General features: G+C 35.5%; 1 protein-coding gene across 20 annotated transcripts in view; it reads right to left on the bottom strand.

The window, feature by feature from the left end:
* DCAF6 (DDB1 and CUL4 associated factor 6) overlaps nt 1–26,049 on the bottom strand; it is a 142,034-nt gene that overhangs the window by 51,280 nt on the left and 64,705 nt on the right. For 12 of the 20 annotated variants that reach the window (XM_074004590.1, XM_065531707.2, XM_074004739.1 and 9 more), the window contains exons 8-10: nt 20,571–20,664; nt 19,158–19,277; nt 18,358–18,618 (exon numbers count right to left, since the gene is read on the bottom strand). In XM_074004590.1, coding sequence (XP_073860691.1) covers nt 18,358–18,618; nt 19,158–19,277; nt 20,571–20,664 — 475 coding nt within the window. Of the gene's footprint in view, nt 1–2,947; nt 3,071–6,715; nt 6,887–18,357; nt 18,619–19,157; nt 19,278–20,570; nt 20,665–26,049 lie in introns of all 20 variants that reach the window. The other 8 variants (XM_074004441.1, XM_074004531.1, XM_015445084.4 and 5 more) reach the window with 2 other exon arrangements.

Raw genomic sequence — 26,049 nt, 5'->3', positions numbered from 1 at the left:
AGGATTCGAAGCATGAAATGAAATGCTCACTATACTTTGAGAGATGTTGTTTGTTTTACTGTGGGCTGAACAAGGAGCTAACATCAAGATTTATACAGAGAAAATGGTTTATAGGAAAAATATTCAATAAGGTAATTACCATTACAGAAACGTGCATGACTTTAAAAACTCTACAGTATATTGTGCATATTAAAACTATACTATGTAAAGGCTCAAGTTTCTTTAGAGTTACCTGGTGGGGAAAGGAAAAGGGAGACAAGGAGAAGGCTTAATGATCTGGGCTTTACACTTTCTACCTTGGCTTCAAATAGAACAGCTTTGTTCTTATCTTTTTAATACGCTGGGTTTCTATGTAAGAATTTATTTTATAAGTGGTTTCTACTGTTTGAAAAACACTGGTATTAAGGCAGGCAGCATAATAAAATGGAAAGAGCACTCATCAGAAGTTAGTAAGTTTTAATTCTAAACTTGATTCTGACAATAATTAGCAACTTTTTTAGGCCCAAGCTTCTCCTCACTCTCTAATCAGCCTGGGGATCTAGAAACCTAAGCAAGACACTGGGGAACAGAAGGAGGTGGCCCATTCTGTGTTCCAACAGGGCTACAGTAAAAGAGAAACATAGGTAATAAGCACAACTCTCCCTAACCAGTAAGTATAATTCCCAGTTTCTAATATCCTGTGCTCTAGTTCTTAGCAAATGTTAACAAAACACTTTTGGCCAACACCAGTTTCTGCTCATAATGGCATTTTTCACCAAAAAAGTAGGTATTTTAAGATTGTCCTTAGCTGAATAGCTAAGAGTTTTCCAATATATCCTGGATTCACATTGATTTTATAGGATTTGATTGCTTGCATTTGTACATTTAAAAGTCTGAATCCTGCTAGTGGTACCATTTGAATCAACTTTAAATCTTCCATCTTCTAGTATCACCAGTTTGTTCACGTATTTTTCTCTTACTAGATTTGGACAAAACATGATCATTATTTGAATAATAGCTTTTACTTATCCTTACTTATCACCTCTTTTTCATCAGAACAGTTAAACAAATCTATAGTACACAAAAAAGAAAGTGGGAACGATAGCATTCCAATCAGTTCCCTAATCTAGTCATGCTTTACTTTAAGATGACTTCTCATTTATGTTTCACAGTTGGATTCAACACTACCATCTATGTTGTTTTTAAAGAACAGGTAAATTGGTCTTTAGGAAAAAAAATTAAACTCTTTAAAAAAACAAGAAAAATGTGACTTACAGCGAAATAAATATTGGAAAACTCTCCTAAAAATCTGTGAAAAATATTTTTCATCCATTTGGATTTGTTATACATTTCATTGCGCCCTCATTTAACAATTAAGAGCTGTAAGAAAATTATAAACTCTCCAATAAATTTTATCTTCAAATATTTAATTTTTCTAAAAAGTATCATGAAATGTACAAATCTTGTTGAGATAAAATGCATCTTATTTTTAATAAAATTTAAGAAAGAGCAAGTCACGGGAAAAAAAAAAAACTATTAATGAAGGATCTAGAATGCTGCCATCTCTACAAAACTGTATTTTCAAACTCTTGAAGTATTTAAAATATTAAAGCTATGTTAAGACAAAGTATTAAACTAAAAGGGTTTCCTTTTTGGTTTTAGTATGCCATAGATATTGTGTATTTCTGAGGCATTTGCTGTTCCTCCCATCTTGAAGATTAATTTTGTGAAGAAATCCTTCCTGTTCACTGCTTTCATTCTATTTGTAATCCTGGGAACACACAACTCCTTTGGGAAGGATTACTTTCCTATCACATGAACATTTTAAGTGACATGTTTTTTTAACCACTATTCATAAATACAATACCTATAACTCCTATCTTACATAAATACTTTCAAATATTAACATAATAACCACTAGAATAGCTAATATTTAAAAAAGTAATTACTAGTTTAAGCTGACTGCTTCAGTTATTGGCATATTCTACTCTACCTCGCTGGGAAATACCTTCTAGAGAATACAATTACAAAATCAAAACCTGAATATATGGTCCAATGGTAGTTTATTGCAACATGTAATATGGTTGGTCAGCTTATTTGAAGTGTTTAGCATTGTAAATTTTTTTAAGGTAAAGATAAACTTTAAGCAAAAGCTCATTCAGTACTAAGCTCAGCATGTCTCATGTAGTTCCAAAAAATGTGTGGTTTGGTCTTGAGAAAATTCTTTAGCCCCCTGACACCAGAATTTTCTCAACTGTAGAAAAATGAGACAATTATAGTCTAACAGGTAAATCACAAAGATTCTTCAGTCACGCTTCCTGGGTTCAAATGTGGTTTTTCTACTCAGTAATATTGTAACCCTGGGCAAGTCATTTAACTTGTCTAAGTCTCAGTTTCTCCATCTGTAAAATGAGGATAATCACAATATCCACTACATAGTGTTCTTCTGAAGATGTAATATCATGTAAAATATTTAGACAGCACATAGGAATGGGTCATTTACTCATTACTTGACTATTTTTCAGACATATGATATTGAATGAAAAGTAATGGTAGGTACAAAGCTGTTCTGAAACATCTGGAGCATATTGTTATGTTTAAAGTTCCAAAAGACTCATCCCTGTTTTGCTTTGGACTCTGTCATTCAAGGTAATTAAGGAGTGCTGGCAGAACTAGACTAACATCATATCTAATTTATTAACTATTTATAAACATCAAACACATAGATCCAATGCATCCGTCTGAGAGGTGCTTCCATGTGACTGTCATTATGGACACTGGGAAATCTGATGTTGTATAGAGCCTGCTTGCACAGGATCGGGTAAGTGCTGATTTTTTCCAATATGGCTCAGTTTTAAAAAGCCCTTTTTCAAAAACAATCACCAATGTTTTATACCCTTTTGGGGTATAAAAATTACTTTTTTCCAATTGGTAAAACCGTGCCATAAAGTGAAAAAACAGTTCCTACCTGACCCTCTCTAGGCTGGCTCCATGCTCCAGTGGGGCTCTGTGGTGGTTAGGTCAGTACCAGCAGACTCCACAGGGTGCTGTCACTCTGAGCAGGAGCCAGCAACCCATGACTTCAGGGGACCTGAAATGGAAAAAAAGAGTTGGGCTTAAAATCAGCCATATGCTGAATGCCTCTGCCACACCTGTTTGGGGCATTCATCTGATAAATGTACATATAGCTCATTCAAAACCCTGAATGCTATCAACCTTATGGGGCCTTTATATGAGGACATTTTTAAGTAGTAAACAACATACTACAATTAAGATAGTACATTATTGGCTGGGCGTGGTGGTTCACGCCTGTAATCCCAGCACTTTGGGAGGCTGAGGCGGGTGGATCACGAGGTCAGGAGATCAAGACCATCCTGGCTGACACGGTGAAACCCCATCTCTACTAAAAATACAAAACATTAGCCGGGCATAGTGGCAAGTGCCTGTAATCCCAGCTACTCGGGAGGCTGAGGCAGGGGAATTACTTGAACCAAGGAGGTGGAGGTTGCAGTGAGCCGAGATAGCACCACTGCACTCCAGTCTGGACGACAGAGCGAGACTCCATCTCAAAAAAAAAAAAAAAAAAGAAGATAGTATATTATTATGTGTACTGCTCTCCTTAGGTAGATAACTTTATATATACTGCATTGTGTAACCCATCCTTACATGGTCTCTGTAAATTACAGCAAGCTACACTAAATAAATCAATAATTGGGAAACTGAGGCATAAAGCAGCCAAACGACCTGCCCAAGGTCATCTAGTCATAGAGCCAGGGACAAGAGTTCAGCCAATCTAATTCCCTGGCACTGATGTGATAAAGGCAAATTCATTTCTTTTTGGTTAAAAAAAAATTGTTAAGGATTTTACAAGTTACTGTATATTTCCTAAAAGTCTAGAAAACAAGTTATGGTGTATTTCCTAAATGAGTTGTGGTGTATTTCCTATTAGTCTAGAAAAGATATACTTTCAAAAAAACTAACTTAAGTAAAAATATTTTTAAATGATATATTCTAATTTTTAAAAATCATATATTTTGGAAATTAGTTCTAAAGAATTATCATTTATAGGTGTCAAAAATTCTTTTAAAGCACTGATTTGTAAACTGGGCTTCAGAGGAAAAAGGTAGCAGGGGAGCTTTAGGGATAGCAGGAGGAGCAAGCAGGTGGGTAGTCGCTCCTTATCTTGTTTCATGTTTAAGTCCCAACAGTGCTACTTTTATATACTTTCTAAGTCTTTTATATACTTGTCTAAGTATATAAAATTTATATTGGAACTTCCACATAAGACCGATGGCAAAGAGTGAACAATCAAAACGAAATAAAAAACCACTGTTTAACATCTTCTAACACCTATTTTATATAGCTCATTTTAAACAGTTTGAAACTTAAGGTGGTATCATTTGGTGCCTTAGAATGGTGTTTTAGTCTTCAACTGCCAAGAAATATCAGCAACTAAATAGATAATATTCCATCTGGGATTATCCTAAACCAGCATCAGGCCCCTTCCCAGTTGATCCCACTAAAAATGTAGGTGATTATTTCTACAAAGTGGTTTCAAGGTTTGATCTCACTTTCCTAAAGAAATTAGGTTTACCGATTTCACAAAATATTTCCCTGAGTTCTATATATTTTGAAAAGAGAATAAAATGGCTACCAAACAATGTAATTCAAAAATTCTTTCTATACTTTTAAAAATTTCTTGGTTTCCAAATCATAGTAATGTTTCCTTTGAACATCTTACAGCTAAAACACTTATATAGGTGAGAAGACAACAGAAATATGTTTTACTGGCACTATCACCACTAACTGATACTCTAAAGATACCAAAGTATAATGGAAAACTATGCTTCTTACATATGATAAATGCATATTCTTCTATTATTAATAAATTAACATCTAGGAGGTTAATTTTGGTGCTTTCTGTATGGCTAGACAGTAACATCTATCATAAAAGAATGAATCAATTAATGTCCATATACAAAATTGCATTTAATTATTACGTATAAGATAAAATTTTGTAATTATTACTCAATTAAAATCTATCCTCCTGTTGAATTTCATAAATTTACTTTCTATTGTTGCCAAACTAGATATTTAAATAGAATAACACTTAGCGTTGGAAAGACAGCATCTAACTTCACAGAAACCATACACTCACTCTAAAGCTTTCTGATTCTAAAAAGGGCTTGCTTCAATTTAAATTCGTGAACTAGTTACAAAAGATTAGTGAATCTCAAAATATTTTTCCAACATCTACAATGTATACTTCTTTCCTGTTAGACAGTTTTGTTTTATACTCAAGATCATTTTAATACTAAGTTGTAATCAGCTAAATTTTAGTATTTTAAAAATAATTATATACGTAGGGACATTTTATTTTTCTTTTTATTTATTTTTAGGTTTCATGATTTTTTAACCTTCAAAATATGTTTGCTAGAGGTTTATATACAGTAAAAAAAATCAAAATATTTTATTAAATGTCATTATTGTAATCTGATCAAATTTTCTTGTTAATTGTTAAAGTATAGGAAAATATTTCCCCATAGGAAAAAAAAAAAAAAATCAGAGGCCTCTGCCTGATACTCCATTAATATAATGCTAAATTAAAAATCAAGTTTATGATTTATCCCAAACATCATATCTATATTACAATGACTTAAATTTATTTATTTAATTTTACCACATATTATAAAACATGCTTTTGTTATCATAGCACTTACTAGAAAAGATAATTATAAAGTGGAGGTTGTCCAATTCTACCAATATATAAATTAGTTCCAAATAATCAAATTAGAACTCTCAAAGCCCAAACTCATCACTCTTTAGGGTAGCAGAACAAAGCATATCAAATAAAGCATTATAAACTCATTAGTATGAGAACCTAGACATTCTTGTTCCTAAATAACTTACTACACCTACTATAATATTCATATAATACTACAGGATTTACAGTATCTATTACCCATCTTGAAATAACTAAGTTGACAAATTATTTTGTGCTATTAATACATCTTTCATTAATTCTTTTAACAAATGTTTATTAAGCATCATGAACTTTCTGGTCATAAGATGACAGGGCATTAAAACACTCAGTGAGAAAAAAAGAGTGACAATTTTTACTGTGTTATCACAGTTTTATAGCATACTAACAACATGAGACTGTGGAGTACTGTTGCTGCCCTAAATATGTTGATTTTTTGATTATGTATAGAGGAATAAGAAAGCAAATATTGAAATTTTTGAAATAACGACAGAAGGAAATAATTTAGTTAGCATGCTAGTATGGCCAAATAATACTATAATTCTAAAATCTAGCATTACTAGGTTTTAGGGATATTGGCTAACATTCAAAGAGGAAGAAGAAGAAGAGCTAGGAGCCATAAAGCATAGATTCATTTCAGCATACGAGAACTTTCAATAGAAAAATTGATGCAGGCTCTAAATTCACTAATTATTCAAAAAGAGCTCATCAGCTCTAAAAGTAATAAATATTTGCCCCTCTCCAAATATATTACAACTTTTAAAATCATTTTATATTCATCTCTCTGGCAAATGCTGCTGCCAATCTGTACCCCTAACACGTGATGTTGAATACCACCATATGCAAGGGAGGGAGGGGTAAGCTGCAAGCGCATTAGCTCTCTTTTTGAACGGGAAAAGGGAAGCACCTTATTACACAGTAGCAGTATTAAAAAACAATTCTATCAGCTGCTTAAGGACACTTGACATTAATAACCTGAAGCATGAGGGTCCTGTGAAGAGCCCTCATGAGAAGACTGATCAGAAGTGGAAGGCTGTTGCTGGGTATGTGCAGCTAGCTCTTGCTGCCTCTGCTGCTCAGCCTTCTTAAGCCTCAGTTGTTGCAGGCGCTTACGAAGCAAAGCTATCTCAGGGCCCCTTAAAAATTCTGACACAAATAGGAAAAGAAAGGTGAAAAGATAGTAATAAAATAGAAAATAATAAGAATTTGATTATACATTTAAAAAGAGGAAGGATATAAACAAAACACATGTCTCATAGAGGAATACTATAAACAAATTACTGATAAAGAAGAAATTACTGGTCATTAAATTATGAGACAAACCATACATACACAACCAAATGCTTCTATTTAACTACAATGAATTAGATACATATATTTCTCTAGGAATATTTAAGTAATTAAACCAAATGGAAATAAAAAGTCCTCCATAAGCAAAATATTTCAAAATGAACATACAACAAAATGATACTAGGAAAGAAACAAAAATTGAAAAAAATCAGTTAAGTCATCTGATTTATACACAAAAATTTAAGTTGCTTCATTAACTTCAATCAAATAAAATTCAATTAAAATGATAAAACGTTATGCATTTAGAAACAACTCGGAATTTATTGAGAAGAGCTCTAAGAAAGTGAAAGTTATATATTCTTCAGCTAAATATTTCATGTTAGAATTGTCATTCTTAAAAATTTTTTCAAGTTCAAAAATATTTACATAATCAATATTTCCTTGACCTTTATCTGAAGTGATCACAGATGAAAAGTAGAAAAATAATACTAAATTCTGCAAAGAGATATTTCCTGAATGTCGTCTATGTATGAGGCATTGTTTTAGGCTCTAGGGATAAATAAAATATTGAACAAAACAGTCCCTATTCTTGAGGAGTTAATGTTCTGAGAGAAAAACAGACATTTGCAAATACACAGGCACACGTGATGCTGAACATACGTGTTTGTGTCGTGTGGGGAAAACTGCTATGAATTAAATTGACAGGGTAAGGTAAAGGGGGTGGTGAATAGTGACGGCAGGGCAGGGGTTATTTTATATATGGCAACTCAGGAAAGCTTCTCTCATAAGGCACCACTTGAACAAACACTTCAAGGAAATAAGCGAGTAAACCACATGGATACCTGGAGGAAGAGTGTTTCAGGTGGAGAAAAGAGCAAGTGCAAATGCTCAGGGGGCAAGTGTATAGGAATGGGCAATACATTTTAAAGGCAGTAGAATTTGCTGATAGTTTGGATGTAGAGTGATCCCAAAGTTTTTGGCCTAGGGAACAGGAAAAACAAGTAACCATTTATTAAGGTAGGGAACAATGGAGGAACAAGTAGTGTTGGGGGAAAGAATGAATAGATATCCAAGTGGAGAAATTAGGTAGGGACTGAATATAAAAGTCTAGAATTCAGAGATATAAATTTGGATGTCCCTTTAAGCCCCCTAAAGAGTAAGGGATGACACAGAAGAGGTCTAAGAACTGAATCTTGAGGCATTCAAATGTTTAAGAGGAAAAAGAACCTCTAGAAAGAGTAAGAAGGAAAAGCCAGAGAGAGAGAGAGCTGAAGAACTGAATGATCAGAGCTCTGTAGGCTAAGTCAAGAAATTGTGTCAAAAAGGATGGAGTAAGCAGTTGTGTCAAATGCTGCCAGTATACTAAAAAAGATACTAAGGGCTAATCACTGGATTTTGTACAATGGAAGTCATTGATGACCTCGACAAGAGCTATTTTAACTAAATAATAAGGACCAAAATCTGATAGCAGCAGGTTTAAGAGAAAGGGCAGGTGATGAAGTAGAGACACAAAGTACATATATTCTTTGTACAACTCTTGCTATTAGTGGAGAACAGATAAATTGGAAAACCACTGTAGGGGTTATAAAGAATCAAGGGAAGGCAGGAAGGGCACTGTGGCTCACGCCTGCAATCCTGGCAATTTGGGAGACCAAGGTGAGAGGATCACTTTGAGCTCAGGAGTTTGAAACCAGCCTGGGCAACACAGTGAGATCCTGTTTCCACAAAAAATCAAAATTAGGCAGGCGTAGTGATGCACACTGTGGTCCCTTGGGAGGCTGAGGTAGGAGGATTGCCTGAGCCAGAGAGGTCAATGTTGCAGTAACGCACGACTGCACCATTGCACTCCAGTCTGGGCAACAGAGCAAGACCCACCAAAAAATGATAATAATAATAAATAGAAGTTTGTGGTTTTAGTTTGGGAGCTAATATACATGTCTGTATTCTGATGGAGAATGTTTAACTGAAGGAGAGAGATAGATGATGCTTAAAAAAAAAGGGAAAACCACAGGAATGATGTCCCTGAGTAAACCAAAAGAGTTAAGTTCCAGTGTATCAGAGGAGGAACTGGTTTTGAATAGGTGCATAAAAACCTCATTAATTATAATCAAAGGGAGGCACAAAATATGCACAGAGATGTCAATAGTTAGATTTGGTGGTAGGAGCACAGAGAATTTCTGACACTAGCATGAAATTACACAAACTACCAAATAAACTTTCAGCCTCTCCAGATACTAAGAGTAAAAAATTTGGTTTACTGTTTCAGAAATCAATAATGCCAGGTACTAATTTCTTGTTACCATGGCTTCTATTTATAAAGCATTTTGTTCATTTACCCAATTGGTAGTTAAGATTTAACAACTCACAATATCATAATCACTCACTGTTAGTTCTTCCTAGAAACTTATCCAGTACCAATAGGATAGTATTCATTGACAAACAAATGGTGATGCTCAGTGGCACAGTGCTTTGTTTTCAGGTATGTACAGATACCTTATTTATAGTCAGCATAACAGTAATGCTTTTAGCAATATAAAATAAAGCATTATTATATAGCCATAAAGTTTGTCACTTTAAACTTCAAAAGAAATCTACAAGAGAGAGGCCATATATGTCAAATTTTGCTAAAAAAGCAGAAAAATACCATCAATTTCATTGGAGTGTCAACCCTCTCTACTGAGTTACCAAATGTTTTATGAGGACGTAAATCTCCATCCCAGAACCAACTTGGTGAAGTGGCAAACAGCAAGATCTCAGTACACGTAATGATGCTCTAAAACTTGAAAAAAATCAAGATTTAGTTGTGATAATCTCATGAACCATTTATTCAATGTTTCCAGTGCTTTTTAAATAAGAATTTATCTGCTTTTAAGGCTGCTTGTATGGTGGCTTTTTTCTCCTTAGATTAAAAACAAAATCAGGCTCGGAAGAGAAGTCACCACATAGCTATTAACTAGGAAAAGCAAGTATTGAATTAAAAAATTCAAGGAGACATACCAGACTAAGTAACAGTTCTGCTAGCAGCTTGAAATATTAAAGCAGTTAACATACACACATATTACACCCTTTAAAAAGATATACACAAACATACATAATTTGTAAATGTAGATAAACGCTTGGAGAATTAGCTTTTGTCAACATGAGCCAAACTGAAAATTGAATACAATAAATACCTTGGATTGAATTTTAAAAACAACGATGACAAAAATTCAACAAGGTATTACAAACTGCTACAGGAAAATTGTACTTTGTCATCTCCTCAAACTACAAACCCTATTCTTGTTTTCTTCTGAAAGATTACAGGCTATTCTTCTACTGGCTTAATTCCTCTGAGACAGAAGAACAATAAAAACAGCTACAGTTGACCCAACAAAGGTCCACCTGGTTCTAACCGTAGAGGTTCCTGCCTCTACAATACATACAGTATTTTTGTCCTGGACTCTGGATCATTTTTATATCTAATTTGGTGATACTTTATCTGCCTGCTATAAATCTGTCTTCTAGTCCCAACCTATTTCTTGTCCTGGTAATGATCCTTGTGCATGTTTCTCTCTTCTCTTCTTTGGTTCCCCCTAAAATGGCCATCAACCTAATATTTCCACTTCTTTTTTTTTTTTTTTCCCTGAGACACAGGCTCACTCTGTCACCCAGGCTAGAGTGCAGTGGCATGATCTTGGCTCACTGAAACCTCTGCCTACTGGGTTCATGCAGTTCTCCTGCCTTAGCCTCCCAAGTAGCTGGGATTACAGGCACGTGCCACCATGCCCAATTAATTTATTTTGGTAGAAATGGAGTTTCACCATGTTGTCCAGGCTGGTCTCAAACTCCTGACCTCGGGTGATCCACTCACCTCGGCCTCCCAAAGTGCTGGGATTACAGGCATGAGCCACCACACCTGGCCTCTCCACTTGTTTCTAACCTACAAATGGCCTATATCTATCTAACTAGACTAGACTAGACCTTTATCCCATTTAAGGAAGCTATAATTTGGATATGGGGCTTTGAAAGGTTTGCTTTGATATGGTGCACAACAGAGTTCTTCTCCGGCAATTTTTCTACAGAGCTCAATTTAGCTATAATAATTCTACATACGCCAAAATAAATTTGTAATTCCTGCTTATGACTAAATAAGCAGGAATCCACACACAGACCACATCATATACTATCTTTAAAAAATTCTGGGTTGGGCGCAGTGGCTCACGCCTGTAATCCCAGCACTTTGGGAGGCCGAGGCGGACAGATCACGAGATCAGGAGATCAAGACCATCCTGGCCAACATGGTGAAACTCCATCTCTACTAAAATACAAAAAAAAGTTAGCCAGGCATGGTGGCACGCGCGTGTAGTCCTGGCTACTCGGGAGGCTGAGGCAGGGGAATCGCCTGAACCCGGGAGGCAGAGGTTGCAGTGAGCCAAGGTCATACCACTGCACTCCAGCCCGGTGATACAGCAAGACTCCATCTCAAAAAAAAAAAAAAAATTCTGATGGTCTGAGTAGTCTATTTAATTAAAAACACAGGGCAGGGAAGCTTTAAGTGATTCACATCTCAATATGAGCCCTAAAGGTGAATTTTATATATACTAATATCCCCATCCAATTCAAAGTTACCATCTTCTCTAAATCATATTCTTTAAATAGGTTAAAAAGAAACCAAAGAAAAAAATGAAATAACACACTTGGAAAAATGCCTCATTTAATAGTCTTTCATTATGAAAAGATTCTTAACATGAGAATAAACTACAAATCATGAACTAAATGACAACATTTCCAGGCTTAACTTAAGAAATAACTGAAAGAGCCGGGCGCGGTGGCTCAAGCCTGTAATCCCAGCACTTTGGGAGGCCGAGACGGGCGGATCACGAGGTCAGAAGATCAAGACCATCCTGGCTAACACGGTGAAACCCCGTCTCTACTAAAAAATACAAAAAAACTAGCTGGGCGAGGTGGCGGGCACCTGTAGTCCCGGCTACGTGGGAGGCTGAGGCAGGAGAATGGCATAAACCCGGGAGACGGAGCTTGCAGTGAGCTGAGATCTGGCCACTGCACTCCAGCCTGGGCGACAGAGCAAAACTCTGTCTCAAAAAAAAAAAAAAAAAAAAAAAGAAATAACTGAAAGAGACATCTGAAAGGCCTTACTGAGAAGAGAAGAGAATATTTATAGTTATTTTGAAATATTTTTTATAAATTATGAAGGTTTCATTTTAACCTATACTTAGCTCATGGTCGTATCTTTCTCAGTTTTAAATATACAATTTTATAATCACATTTTAAAAAGCAGTCTTTTGTTAAATGTTCAAGAAAAGAAGATATACAAAAATCAAAATGTCTTCAAATTCTGGGCGAGGTATATAGAACATGGTTTCAAATGATCTGACATATGAATTAAAATAAAATTCAAGAATACAAAGGATAAAGCAAAAAAAAAAAAAATCTATCAACTGATTTTAAATTCCATTTCAGTCTACTTACCTTCCTAATTTAGCTACAAAACTCCAAAGCCAACACTGTGACCCCTCCGGATTTACCATTCTTCAGGGCATTCATTTTGTATATTCAACTCACTCACAGCTTCAATTAATTACTTTCATACCCTTATTTCATACCCATATTCACCCATATATATATATATATATGAGTGTGTGTGTGTATATATATATTATACACACACTCCTATCAGTGAAAAGGACAAACAGAAATATATATATAAAATCACACAATTTTTTAAAGTATTTCTGTAAGTTACCTTAAAATGTCTTCAGAACAACCTAAGAAAAATTATCTCCTCAGTCCTATGTGGTCTAGACAGTCAAAGGCAAACAATGGATCCAAAATGATAAATGGTTAGACAGCTAATCGCAGCATTTCTCTTCTAGGTGTTACCAAATTTTGGAAACTTAATGGTAACAGCCAGAGTAAATGACTAGGGCTAAAAGTATAATCTAAAGACTAAAATAAAGGTAAATATATCCTATCTAGTCTGTATCAGCTTAAAGACAACAAAATGTCTCATCATACTTTTAATTGTATCTTTACAGGGTGGATATCATTGGGGAAAAAAGATGCTTACTCAGAGACAAGAAGATAGACAATATCCTGCCTTCATGAGAGCTTATTATAGTAAAAGAAATGTTATAAACAATCAAAAGTGAAAAAAATTATAAATTTTTATAAGTGCTTTTCAGAAAATAACAGGGTTATATAAAAGAGAATAAAATTTCAGCAAGAAGAAAAAGGAAAGAGGACTTTACCTAGGGTAGTTATGAAAGATCTGTCTTACACGACATTTGAGTTGAGACCCAAGGAAAAGGAAGTTGGCCAAGTGATAAGCCAGGACAAGGGCTTCCCAAGTATACAGAGAATAACACTAAGAACAAAGTGTAAGAAGGAAAGAAAAGATAAGAAAGAAAGAAAGATGGGAAAGACAGGAAAGGAGAAAGGGAAGGGGAGGGGGGAAAGGGAGGGGGAGGGAAGGGAAGGAAGAAAAGAGAGAGAGAAAGAAAGAGAGAGAAAGCAAGCAAGTGGGAGGAAGGGAGGGAGGGGAGGGCTGGGGGAGGGAAGAGGAGGGAGAAGAGGGAGGGGAGGTGGAGAGGGAGGGGGAAGGAAGGGAAGGGAAGGGAAAGAAAAGTAAGAAAGAATTTGGCACCGAAATTCTTTGGTAACCCGAAAGAAACCAGTAGTACATCTAGAGTGTAACAGTCATCAGGTACTGAGAAAATGGAATGAGATGAGGCTAGAGAGATAGGGAAGGGCAGGTCATATAAGTTCTTACAGGTCCAAAGTAAGGAGTTTGATTTTTTTTTTTTTCTTTTGTAGTTGTATTTCTAAATGCAATTAGGAGCCTCTGAAGGGATTTAAACAGCAAAGTTACATAATCTGATTTAACATTTTAAAATACTCATTCTGGCTCCTGCATGGAAAATACATTATAACGGAACAACAGTAGGTACAGGGAGATCAATTAGGAGACAAGAAATGATGGTGAGATGAAAAGACGTAGGATATAGTTTAGATACAGGAGCAACAGAACTTGCTGATGAACTGGCATGGGACTTGAGGGAAAGGAAGGAATCAAGAATAACTCACAGGTTATTCAAAAAAGCAAATGGACCAAGAGGGAGCCAATTAGGGAACAGGAAGGGTAGGAGGCTGCATTAAGTTTTAGTTTGAACATGTAAATTTATGATGTACAACAATAGGCCAGGTGCAGTGGCTCATGCCTGTAATCCCAGTATTTTGGGAGGCCGAGGTGGGAGGATTGCTTGAGGTTAGGAGTTCAAGACCAGCCTGACTAACATGGGGAAACCCCGTCTCTACTAAAAATACAAAAATTTGCTGGGTGTGGTGGCAGGAACCTGTAATCCCAGCTACTTGGGAGGCTGAGGCAGGAGAACTGCTTTAACCCAGGAGGCGGAGGCTGCAGTGACCTGAGATCATGCCACTGCACTCCAGCCTGGGCGACAGAGTAAGGCTCTGTCTTTAAAAAAAAAAAAAAAAAAAGATGTACAACAGTAACAAAAAAATACTGTCAAAATAGCAGTCAAACACAAGGGTCTGGAACTCGAGGTAGAAGATCAGACTGCTGATATATATCTGTGAGTCATCAATTTACGGGAAATATTAAAAGCTATGGGGAACTGACACAATCCCCCAGAGAAAGAGCATATGAAGAGAAGAGAGCCAGAACTAAGGGGTTCGATTATAATATTCAGAAGGAGATAGAACAAGAAACACGAACAATAGTTACTGAAAACCCACCAGAATTAGTAAGAGTAAATAGGCAAATATGATATCATAGATGCCAAGAAAGGAAAGTGTTTCAAGAAGGAGTGACAGCCTATGTTAAATGCAACCGGGTCGAAAAATCTAGTAAGGTACTAACAGAGAAATATCCTCTAAACTGGTAAATGTCGCTGGTGACTTTGATTAAAAGTTTCAGAGGAAATGGGTTGAAAAGCAGATTGGGGTTGGATAATAAGGATAATAAGATGATAATAAGGTTAATAAGAAGGATGGCAAGAAAATGGAGATAGCATCTATCAACAACTCTTCTGAGGATTCTCATTATGAAAGCAGCAGACAAATAAGGCAATAGCTGAAGGGGAATGTGAGATAAGAGAAAATTTTTAAAGAAAAGAGATAAGAGCATGTTAAGGCCAAAAAAACCAATCTGGCAAAAAAAAAAAAAAAAAAAAAAAGGCAATGATAATGCAAGAGAAGAGGCAAAGTCTTTGAGAAGCTGGAAAGGGATGGCAACTACATTGACTAGCTTTTGATTTCTTCCAAAATGTGTTTCTGCTTCTATCACAATGTAAGTACAGATGTTGGAAAGCTTGGAAATTATTGATAGTAGGAAAATGAGTACTTTTCTTTTCACTGTGAATGAAAGGTTAGACTCTGGAAGTGGGGCAAGGATGAAGGGGAGTGTTAAAGTTTGAGAGACATGAAGGCGTAGTCATTTTGTACAGCTGGAGAGCAACAGTGTGAGACTGCTCTGATGTAGTGTTGAGCACCCATTGAAATTTGTGGTCATAACTTTCTTCATTATCATTCAGTGATTCCACTGTAGACTAAGAGAAGGCAGACAATTAGGTTCAACTAGAGATGGAGCACAGCAAATTTTCATATTCCCATTGTCCCTTTCTTTGATATCAGTAAAAATGATGGAGGACATGTAAAGCAAAGGGATAAACATTTACATAAAAAGGTATCCACAGCAAGGCGAGTATAGATAGAAGCATATTTTATCATTTTCTCTATCTCTATGCAGGGAAATAATAGAAATCATGGTCCTAAGCTGACATTCCCATCTACTACATTCACCCAATGGACAGTTCCCAATATTCACAAACACATTTGGACTTAGGTCATGGCAAATGCAAAAGAGACTGGAGAAAAAACAAAAACAGAAACAAAGTCCTTACTGCTGAAATGTTGAACTCCATAATAAAGAAAAAGCTGTTATCAGAACAATTACAGACATAACCTTTAGATGTTACATCTAACACCAAATCATTTTTCTCAATAGTGATACTGTCTTGATAACATGGAAATATTCTAATTATCTATAGCATAGTCAACCAAAATTCTCTCAATAATCTCCCAGTTAAAAATATTTCCTTACTTTCTATAAATAATTTTTTTTTTTTTTTTGAGACGGAGTCTTGCTCTGCCACCCAGGCTGGAGTGCAGTGGCCGGATCTCAGCTCACTGCAAGCTCCGCCTCCCGGGTTCATGCCATTCTCCTGCCTCAGCCTCCCGAGTAGCTGGGACTACAGGCGCCCGCCACCTCGCCCGGCTAGTTTTTTGTAGTTTTTAGTAGAGACGGGGTTTCACAGTGTCAGCCAGGATGGTCTCGATCTCCTGACCTCGTGATCCGCCCGTCTCGGCCTCCCAAAGTGCTGGGATTACAGGCTTGAGCCACCGCGCCCGGCCACTATAAATAATTTATGAGTAAAAGTACTGAGTAGTGTTTCAACAATCATCACATGATCACCAAAAATACTTTTTCTTCAATAATTCAAATGACTGTCACATTTAATACTTACATTAAATATTGAAAGGAATTTAGCAATTTGAAATGCAGTATTAAAATACATTAAATAGCTTTAAAAAATAAAGTTCCAGGTTGGGCGCTGTGGCTCACGCCTGTAATCCCAGCACTTTGGGAGGCCGAGGCGGGTGGATCACAAGGTCAGGAGATCGAGACCATCCTGGCTAAGATGGTGAAACCCCGTCCCTACTAAAAATACAAAAAAAATTAGCCAGGCTTGGTGGCGGGCACCTGTAGTCCCAGCTACTCAGGGGGCTGAGACAGGAGAATGGCATGAACCTGGGACGTGGAGCTTACAGTGGGCAGAGATTGCGCCATGGCACTCCAGCCTGGGGGACAAAGCAAGACTCTTGTCTCAAACCAAAAAAAAAAAAAAAAAGTTCCAAATACTTTACTCATAAATATGTTTAAGAAACAACTAGAATTAGTTGAGATTCAGTGGAAGCTAAATGTAAGCTTGAGTCTTCTTGATAAGTTTTCCTAAAAACTTATAATTGATCAAAATGTTCAAGAATATTTCCAAAAATGCTATCACTTTAAAAATTCTTGCTTTTCCCAATTTTACCTGCTTTGAAACACAAACTTTTAACTACTTCTGCCCTTAACTCCCAAATCTTCCAAAATATTTTATTTTTCCATAAATTAAAATGCTATGTCAACTGAGTGTGAAAACCTTGATTCTGCAGCTCAGCTTTAGCTTATTATTATGGATAAAATATATACAGTGTTAACAGTTATGTAATTGACTCTGGCTTTTATTCCCATAGAAACTGAAAATGAATTACTAAACGTGGTATATACCGATAAAAGAGTGCTTAAATTAAAACATCCCATATTTGGTAATCTGGCATTAGTTTCCAGAGATGTAAGAATAAAGTGACAGCTTGGCAGCTAAGCTGTTAGAAATTTTTTTATAGGTTTCAGCTTAGGCCTGCCAGCTCATATTTCTAGTTGCTAATAATTCTGGCTCTATATTGAGTAAAATTCTTCCTTAGAAGAACCAAAGAAAACTATGAATAAATATCTTATTGGTTTTTATAATTACATGTATATAGTTTAAAGTGCCGAGTAAACTGTAGATACATCTGTTGAAAATTACTATTATAAATACTAGCACATTCTATAGTTAGGGGAAAAAAGTTGACCATGAGGATTTATAATACTGGGAAGAAAACAGCATTTTAACAGAATGTAGAGGTTTTTTACACTAGCATCAAGTATCAAGAAGATAAGCATTTGGTAAAATAATTCTTTTTCATGTAAATACTGGAGAAATAAATTTTTTGCTAAATTATATGTTGTTGACAAAATACCATATCAAATCCACTATAGAGAGTATATTAAAAGTACTGCATTATTTGAGGGAAAATAATCAAGAATACAGGCAAAATGAAACTAATACTGATATTTTCATAATCACTTTAATATAGACATAAAACCAAATAAATCTAGAAGAGATTTTGGTCTCTAATAATCTATAAAATAATATTTAAGTCAGGCACATTAAACTATGTCAAAACACTATCTTTTGGTACCTGTACTTTTAAAATAATTGTTTCATATAAATTGAAGATTCCTGCTATTTGTTAAAACTCATGCAAGTAAGACATAATTTTTGTGTTTAAGTTACATAACCATATATTACATCTCATTTTGATCATTTATTCCAACAAGAAGTTGATGTGATTTAGTATCTTTCAAAATAGCCAGTTAAGAAGTTTTCATTATCAAAAATCATGAGATGAACCACAGCATACTTAGAGAGGAATATCCTCACCAGACTGATGATGTGTGTGGTGTCCAGATGCCTCAACAGACTGCCTTTGTTCACTGTCTGGAGAAGATAGCAAAGGAGTAGAATGAGGGCTTTCTGTGGGAGATGATGTCGAATGAGCCTGAGCTGACATTGTAGAGGATGTAGAAGGCTGAAGAAATTGTTCAGGTGGTGTATCTACTTCCATTGCAGTTTCACTCCCTTCCAAATCAGGACTTGATGGGACCGTAGGAAGAGTTGAAATATCTGATTGACTTGTTCCACCTTCAAAACACCGATTAACACAAATTCAAATTTTAAATATTTTCCAAAACCAACAACTCTAAACAGATACATTCAGAAAACACATTTATATTTACACACACAAATATATAATTTCAGTGATAATAACCACTGGTGATTTGGTCCATTAGACAAAATAGGCCAATCAAGAGGGGTAAAAATTTATCTACAACATATTCCTGTTAAAGCAATCTTTCCAATTACATAAAACTTGTTTATACATAGAATTTTACATATTTCCATTCTCAGAGCGCATTAAAAAAACACTTAAAATGGGGACTCTCAGATTCTTTTACTTTACTTTGAGAAAAGTAAAAGATATGCACTAGGTCTAATGGCACCAGAAGGGACAATTTATGTCCAATACCTTTTATTCTCTACTACTTCACACCATACAATAAGAACCTTGTGATTATTACAGACGTAAAACATAGTATAATTTACATGATATAAATAAAAACTGGCTTCAATAAGTAGTTTTTGCCAGCTTTCTGATGACTTTAATTAATATGAAAAATTACCTCTGGGTCGAGATCTTCCTCGTCCTCTATTGCTTTGTGCAACCTCACTTGCTTCTTCGAACCATCTTGATAACATATCAGACATTCTCTGCATCAATGACACATTGGGACTCTGCTCTCCTATTACAATATAGGTCTTATCAGTGAGTTTAGTAATAAGTCAGAATCTTTCATTAATACAAAAACCTAGATTTGAAGGGCTTTAAAATGAAAGCATTTTTTAAAAAATCAAATTTCCTAAATAAATTGTACGAATATATATAAATCTATTAGAGCTTTCATCACATTTTATAGTAATTGTTTTATGAGTGATTCTCCATGTGTATGGTAAAGTTTCTCGAGAACAGAGTTCACCTCTCACTCGTCTTTGCTTATTCTTAGGTACCTCTAAACCTCCCACCTCCTACCTAAACCTAAATTTTTAGTTCTAAGAGTACCCAGCCAAGAAGGGCTCATGAATTCTAAGTTTAATAAATTAAAAGAAAGGTTTTCCCTCCCCCTAAAGCATTATAATGAAGTACAGACACAAAATAGCCTATGTTTTTACATGAAGTTTCCTTAAAGTCATTTTCATCATCATTTACTGTAAGAAAATTCCAGATATTTGAAATTAACTGGAACCACAAAGTATTTTGTCTCCTCCCTCACTCCTTTCCCTCCTGCAAGTAAACAAGTTTTTCCAAGGGCATTTTCAAATTAAAAGTGTAATGTCAAATTCAAAATGTGACAACTCTATTCTATAGTCTAATAATTTAAAATGAAAATCAGTTCTCCTCACATTTTCTGTGAAATTGGAGTTTCTTTTACACTCTACTGCCTTTATATAATGTAGCTCATATGTTGGGGAATATGCTTTTGATCACAAAAAATGTTTCAGAGGTCATTATAGTAAGATTTTGGTTACAGACCAATTTAATAAAACATAATTATACAGAATTACAATTCATAGATTAATCATATTTTCAAGAGTGCTATCTTAAAGCTCCCAGGGTAGTTTCTTATGCTTATCAAAGGCACTTGATAGAAAGAAAAAAAATTTTATGTGCTAATATAAAACTCTTAGGCTGAGTTTTCATTTCTCTTAATATCTAATAGAAAGGCAAAAATTGAGAAGTCTGACAACACTCAATGTACTATGGGACAATGGGCATTCTTATACTTTCAGTGGGAATGTAAATTAGCACATCTTTTTTGGAGAGTAATCTGATAACAACTATCAAAATTAAAAGGTACTTATCCAGTGACTCAGCCATTCCACTTCTAAGAATTTATCCTAAGATATATTTGCATAAGTATACTTTTATGTACAAGAATGTTCATTACAGAATCATTTATAATAGTGAAGAAACCGGAAGTTAAAATATTAATTTTAAAATACCATATACAAGGAAAAGCTGACCAAAGCATAGTTACCATCTCGTTCTCGTTCACTCTCCGGCCTTGCTCTGGGTCCAGTATCTGACCAATCACCACGAAGTCTCAAACGCTTAACTGGTGGTTGTCGCAACTAAAAAATAAGAACATGTAAATTCTATGTAAGTCTAAAACTCATCTACTGTACTCTTAAAACATACTTTATGTCTATTTCCATCTCCCGACTTCTTGAGTATGCAAATTAGATCTACATGAAAATATGAAAGACACTGGTATAAGTCACATCAGTCTTTTGAAGCACTCATTCTGAGGGTAAATATCCATTGATGTTGACAGCCTATATCTAATATCTTCAACCTAAAGAGTCTGAATGCAACTTTCAAATCATGTATATGTGATTTCTAATCCCACCCGTATCACCTTCCAGCTGACAAAAGGAAGACATTTTTAACCATCTTGAGCCTTAGTTTTCAACTGTGATGATAAATATAGTCTAGGTAAATTACCCACATACCTAATTAACAAGGGGAGTCCTCATTATTTTTACTTATTATTGACAATTTACTCTTCGATTCCCAAACAGAATCTATTCCAACCCTTTATGACTTGCCTCAGGCTATCTATTCCATCCTGCTGCCCTCATTCTTGCCCTCTAACAATTTTTCCTCTTACTTCAGAGAAAATAAAAATGACATCATTTTCTTCAGCTGAATTCTACAAATTAAACCTACATCTACAACTTTGTAACTCCTTCCAGCCTTTCTTGAAAGGTGTATCATTTATTCTATTTAAGCCTAATTTTTCCATCTGTGCTTTTTATTTCATTCCTTCAACTCCTTGAGTATCCTGCTTGACCCATTATTCTCTCTTTTCTTGCCTACATTCATTTTCTTTCTCGGTTCTTTGTCACAACATGCTAAAGGTTCTTATCATTTTTAAGGAAAAAAAACAATATTTCAACTTCATAAAACCTCAGTTTTACAGCTACAGTCCTTTCTCTTGCTATCACTTTACTCAAGCTTCTTGAGAAAATTCTATATTCAATCTACCACTTCTCCTTCAATCCACTGTAGTCAATCTTTCCATTGATATCCTATCTTTCCACTAACTTCATTCTCACCAGTCAGCAGTGAATGACCAATTGCCAAGTTCATTGATCAATTATAAAAATGCTCAATAATATGATCAATAATCAATTGCCAACTCAAACAGCATCTTTCAGAGCTTACTTGACATGTTTATGTCACCTATCACTCTTGACTGCTCCCTTTAATGTTTACATTTTTAACTTTTTTTTTTTTTTTTTCCAGGCAGGGTCTCACACTCTTGTCCAGGCTGGACTGCAGTGGTCGCATCCTAGCTCACTGTAACCCCCAACTCCAGAGCTAATATGATCTCCAGCCACAGCTTCCTGAGTAGTTGGTGCATGTGCCACCACAACCAGCTAAGTTTTTAAAAAATTTTTTAGAGATGGAGTCTAGCCAAGTTGCCCAGGTTGGTCTTGAACTCCTGGCCTCAAGCAATCCTCCCACTTCAGCCTCCCAAAGTGTTAGGATTATAGGCATGAGCCACCACATCTGATCCATTTTAAACATTTTTGTATTGAAATATAATTAACATACCATAATATACTTAATTTTAAATTATACAATTCAGTGGTGTATATTCATAAAGCGGTACAACCATCATCATTATATAATTCCAGACAGTTTTCATCATCCCAGAAACAAACCATCATCAGCCACTCCCCACTCATCCCCTGCTCAGATCCTGGCAACCACTAATCTACTTCCTGTCTCTGTGGATACGCCTTTTCTAAACATTTCATATAAATAAATCATACAATACATGGCCTTTTGTGTTTGGTTTCTTTCACTTAGCATTATGTTTTCAAGGTTTATTCATAGTGTAGTAGGTATCAGTACTTCATTTTTCATGGCAAATAATACCCCATTTTAGCAAGATACCCTATTCTGTTCATCCATTCGTCAACTGGTTGATGAATAAACTTATTCCACTTACTGGCTATTATAAATAATGCTGAACTGAGCATATGTACGAGTTTCTGTAGGAACATGTTTCAATTCTCTTGGGTATACAGGAGAACTACCCAAAAGAACTGAAACATAGTACCTCATTTTATTGCACTTTCCTTTACTGAATTTCACAGATACTGTGGTTTCTTTACAAATTTAGTGGCAACCCTGCATTGAATAAGACTATTGGTGCTATTTTTCCAACAGCATGTGCCCATTTTATGTCTGTGTCACATTTCAGTAATTCTCATATTTCAAACTTTTTCATTATTATCCTACCTATTATGGTGATCCATGATCAGAGATCTTTGATCTTACTATTATAATTGCTTTGGGGGGCCATAAACCACATCCATATAAGACTCTGAATTTAACTGACAAATGTTATGTGTATTCTGACTGCTTCACTGACCAGCTGTTTCCCCATCTCTCTCCCTCTCCTTGAGTCTTCCAATTCCCTGAGACACAACAATAATATTGAAATTAGGCCATTTAATAACCCTACAATCGCCTCTAAGTGTTCAAATGAAAGGAAGAGTCATATGCCTTTCACTTTAAATCAAAAGCTAGAAACGATTAAGCTAAGTGAGGAAAGCATGTTGAAAGCCAAGACAGGCCAAAAGCTAGGCCTCTTGCACCAAACGGCAAAGTTGTAAAAGCAAAGGAAAAGTTCTGGAAGGAACCTTTAGAAGTGATACTCCAGTGGACGTATGAACGATAAGAAAATGAAACAGCCTTATTGCTGATATGGAAATAGTCTGAGTGGTCTAGAAAGAAGATCAAACCAGTCATCACATTCCCTTAAGCTAAAGCCTAACCCAGAGCAAGATCCTAAATCTCTTTAATGCTATGAAAACTCAGAGAGGTGAGGGAGCTGCAGAATAAAAGTCTGAAGCTAAGAGGGGTTGGTTCATGCAGTTTCAGGAAAGAAGCTGTCTCTCTATAACATAAAAGTACAAGGTAAAACAGCAAGTCCTGATGTGGAAGCTGCAGCAAGTTATCCAGAAGATCTAGTTAAGATAATTGATGAAAGTGGCTACACTAAACAACAGATTTCCAATGCAGATGAAACAGCCTTCTATCAGAAGCAGAGGCCATTTAGGACTTTTACAGCTAGAGAGGAAATGTTGATGCCTGGCTTCAAACTTCAAAGGACATGCTGGTTCTCTTGTTAGGTGCTTATGCAGTGGTGACATTAAGCAGAAGCCAATGCTCATTTACCATTCTGAAAATTCTAAGGCCCTTAAGAATTATGTTTAATTGAATCTGCTCTATAAATGGAATAACAAAGCCTGGGTAAGGGCACATTTCTTTACAGCATGTTTTACTGACTATCTGAAGCCCACTATTGAGACCTGCTGCTCAGAAAGAAAGATTCCTTTCAAAATGCTACTGGGCACTGACAATGCGCACCTGGTCATCCAAGGGCTCTGATGGAGATATACAAGGAGATTAACATTTTCATTGCATCCCATGGATCAAAGAGTAATTTCAACTTTCAGGTCTTATTTAAGAAACACATTTTGTAAGGTTATAGCTGCCATAGATAGTGATTCCTCTCATGGATCTGTGAAAAGTCAACTGAAAACCTAGAAAGGATTCACCATTCTAGATGCCTTATTAAGAACATCTGTGATTCATGGGAGGTCAAAATGACAATATTAACAGGGGTCTGGAAGAAGTTAATTCCAACCCTAATGGATCACTTTGAGGGGTAGAAGACTTCAGTAGAGGAAGTCACTGCAGATGAGGTGAGAACAACAAAAGAACTAGAATTAGAAGTACAGACTAAAGGTGTGACTGAATTGTTGCAATCTCATGATAAAACTTGAACAGATAAGGAGTTGCTCCTTACAGATGAGCAAAGAAAGTGGTTTCCTGAGGCTCAAACCACTTTCTTTGCTTATCCGTAAGAAGCAACTCCTAGTGAAGATGCTATGAACATCGTTGAAATGACAACAAAGGATCTATTATAGAGTACTACATAAACTTAGTTGATAAAACAGCAGGGTTTGAAACGATTGACTCCAATCTGGAGAAAAGTTCTGTTGTGGGTAAGAAGCTATCAAACAGCATTACAAGCTACAAATACATCTTTTAAGAAAGGAAGAGTCTATCGATGCAGCAAACTTCACTGATGTCTTATTTCAAGAAACTGTCACAGCCCCAACCTTCAGCAACCACCACTCTGATCAGTCAGCAGTGATCAACATCAAGGTAAGCACCTCCACCAGCAAAAATAATACAACTTACTGAGGCTCAGATGATTATTAGCACTTTTTAGCAATGAAGTATTTTTAAATTAAGGTATACACATTGATTTTTAAGACACAATGTTATTGCACACTTAACAGACGATGGTACAGTATAAACATAACTTTTACATGCACTGGGAAACCAAAAGATCTGTGTGACTTGCTTTACTGCAATATTTTCTTTATTGCAATGGTCTAGAACCGAACCTGCAATATCTCCAAGAGAAGCCTGTATATCTAGGAGGGGAAGTATGGGTCATATAATAAGTCTAATTTTTGAGGGTTCCAGTTTCTCCACATGTTTGTCAACACTTGTTATTGTCTGTCCTTTTTATTTTAGTCATCCTACTGGGTATGAAGTGATACCTCACTGTGGTTGTGATTTGCGTTTCCCTGAGGACTAATAATGTTGAGTATCTCCTTATGTACTTATTGCCATTTCTATTATATGTCTTCTCTGGGGGAAAAAAAAAAGTATTATATATTCAAATCCTTTACCTATTTTTAAATTTGGATATTTGTCTTTTTATTGTTGCACTGTAAGTGCTCCTTATACATTCTGGATACTAAACTGTAACCTGACACACAATCTGGAAAACATTTCCTCCCATTCTGTGGGTCCCTCCTTTTATTTTTATTTATTTTTAAAAACAGCATTTATTGATTTTTTTTTTCTCTGAAAATAAAGCAGGTTTTGATAAAAACTTGCTGACACTTAACTGAATTTTCTGATTTCTCCTGGAAACCATACCTACTAACATGAATAGAAAAAAATCTTTGCATCCTCAGCAAAGGAGACAGGAAAAAAATCCCCATAAATTCCATATTATGTATAAGTATGGCTAAAGGCAACTGATAATAGTAAAATCTACACAGGAAGACATAAGTGTGTGACAGGGAATAACCAGAACAAAGGAAGCTTAATGTGAGAGCTGTACAAATTTTCAAACAACTAATCATTCCCAAAAGGACAGCACTTCATCCTTTATATGAACTATTCTTAAAACAATATAATAGAATCTTGCTTCATGGTTTCAAGATAGAGGAATGTTTATATTACATAGGCAAAGAACTGGTTTTACAACTTCAGCAATTATTTCTAGAATAAAACCTTCAAATTAAAAACAATCCCAAGTTTGACTTTCTAAGTATGTGAAATAACCTAGTCAAGAATACTGAAAATGGCATTTCATTCACCAAATATTTTTTTGAGCACCTTTTATATGT

The sequence above is a fragment of the Macaca fascicularis genome, chromosome 1 (assembly GCF_037993035.2).
Source record: "Macaca fascicularis isolate 582-1 chromosome 1, T2T-MFA8v1.1".
NCBI classification, from domain to species: Eukaryota; Metazoa; Chordata; class Mammalia; order Primates; family Cercopithecidae; genus Macaca; species Macaca fascicularis.
This window is presented reverse-complemented; position numbering and strand designations above follow the sequence as displayed.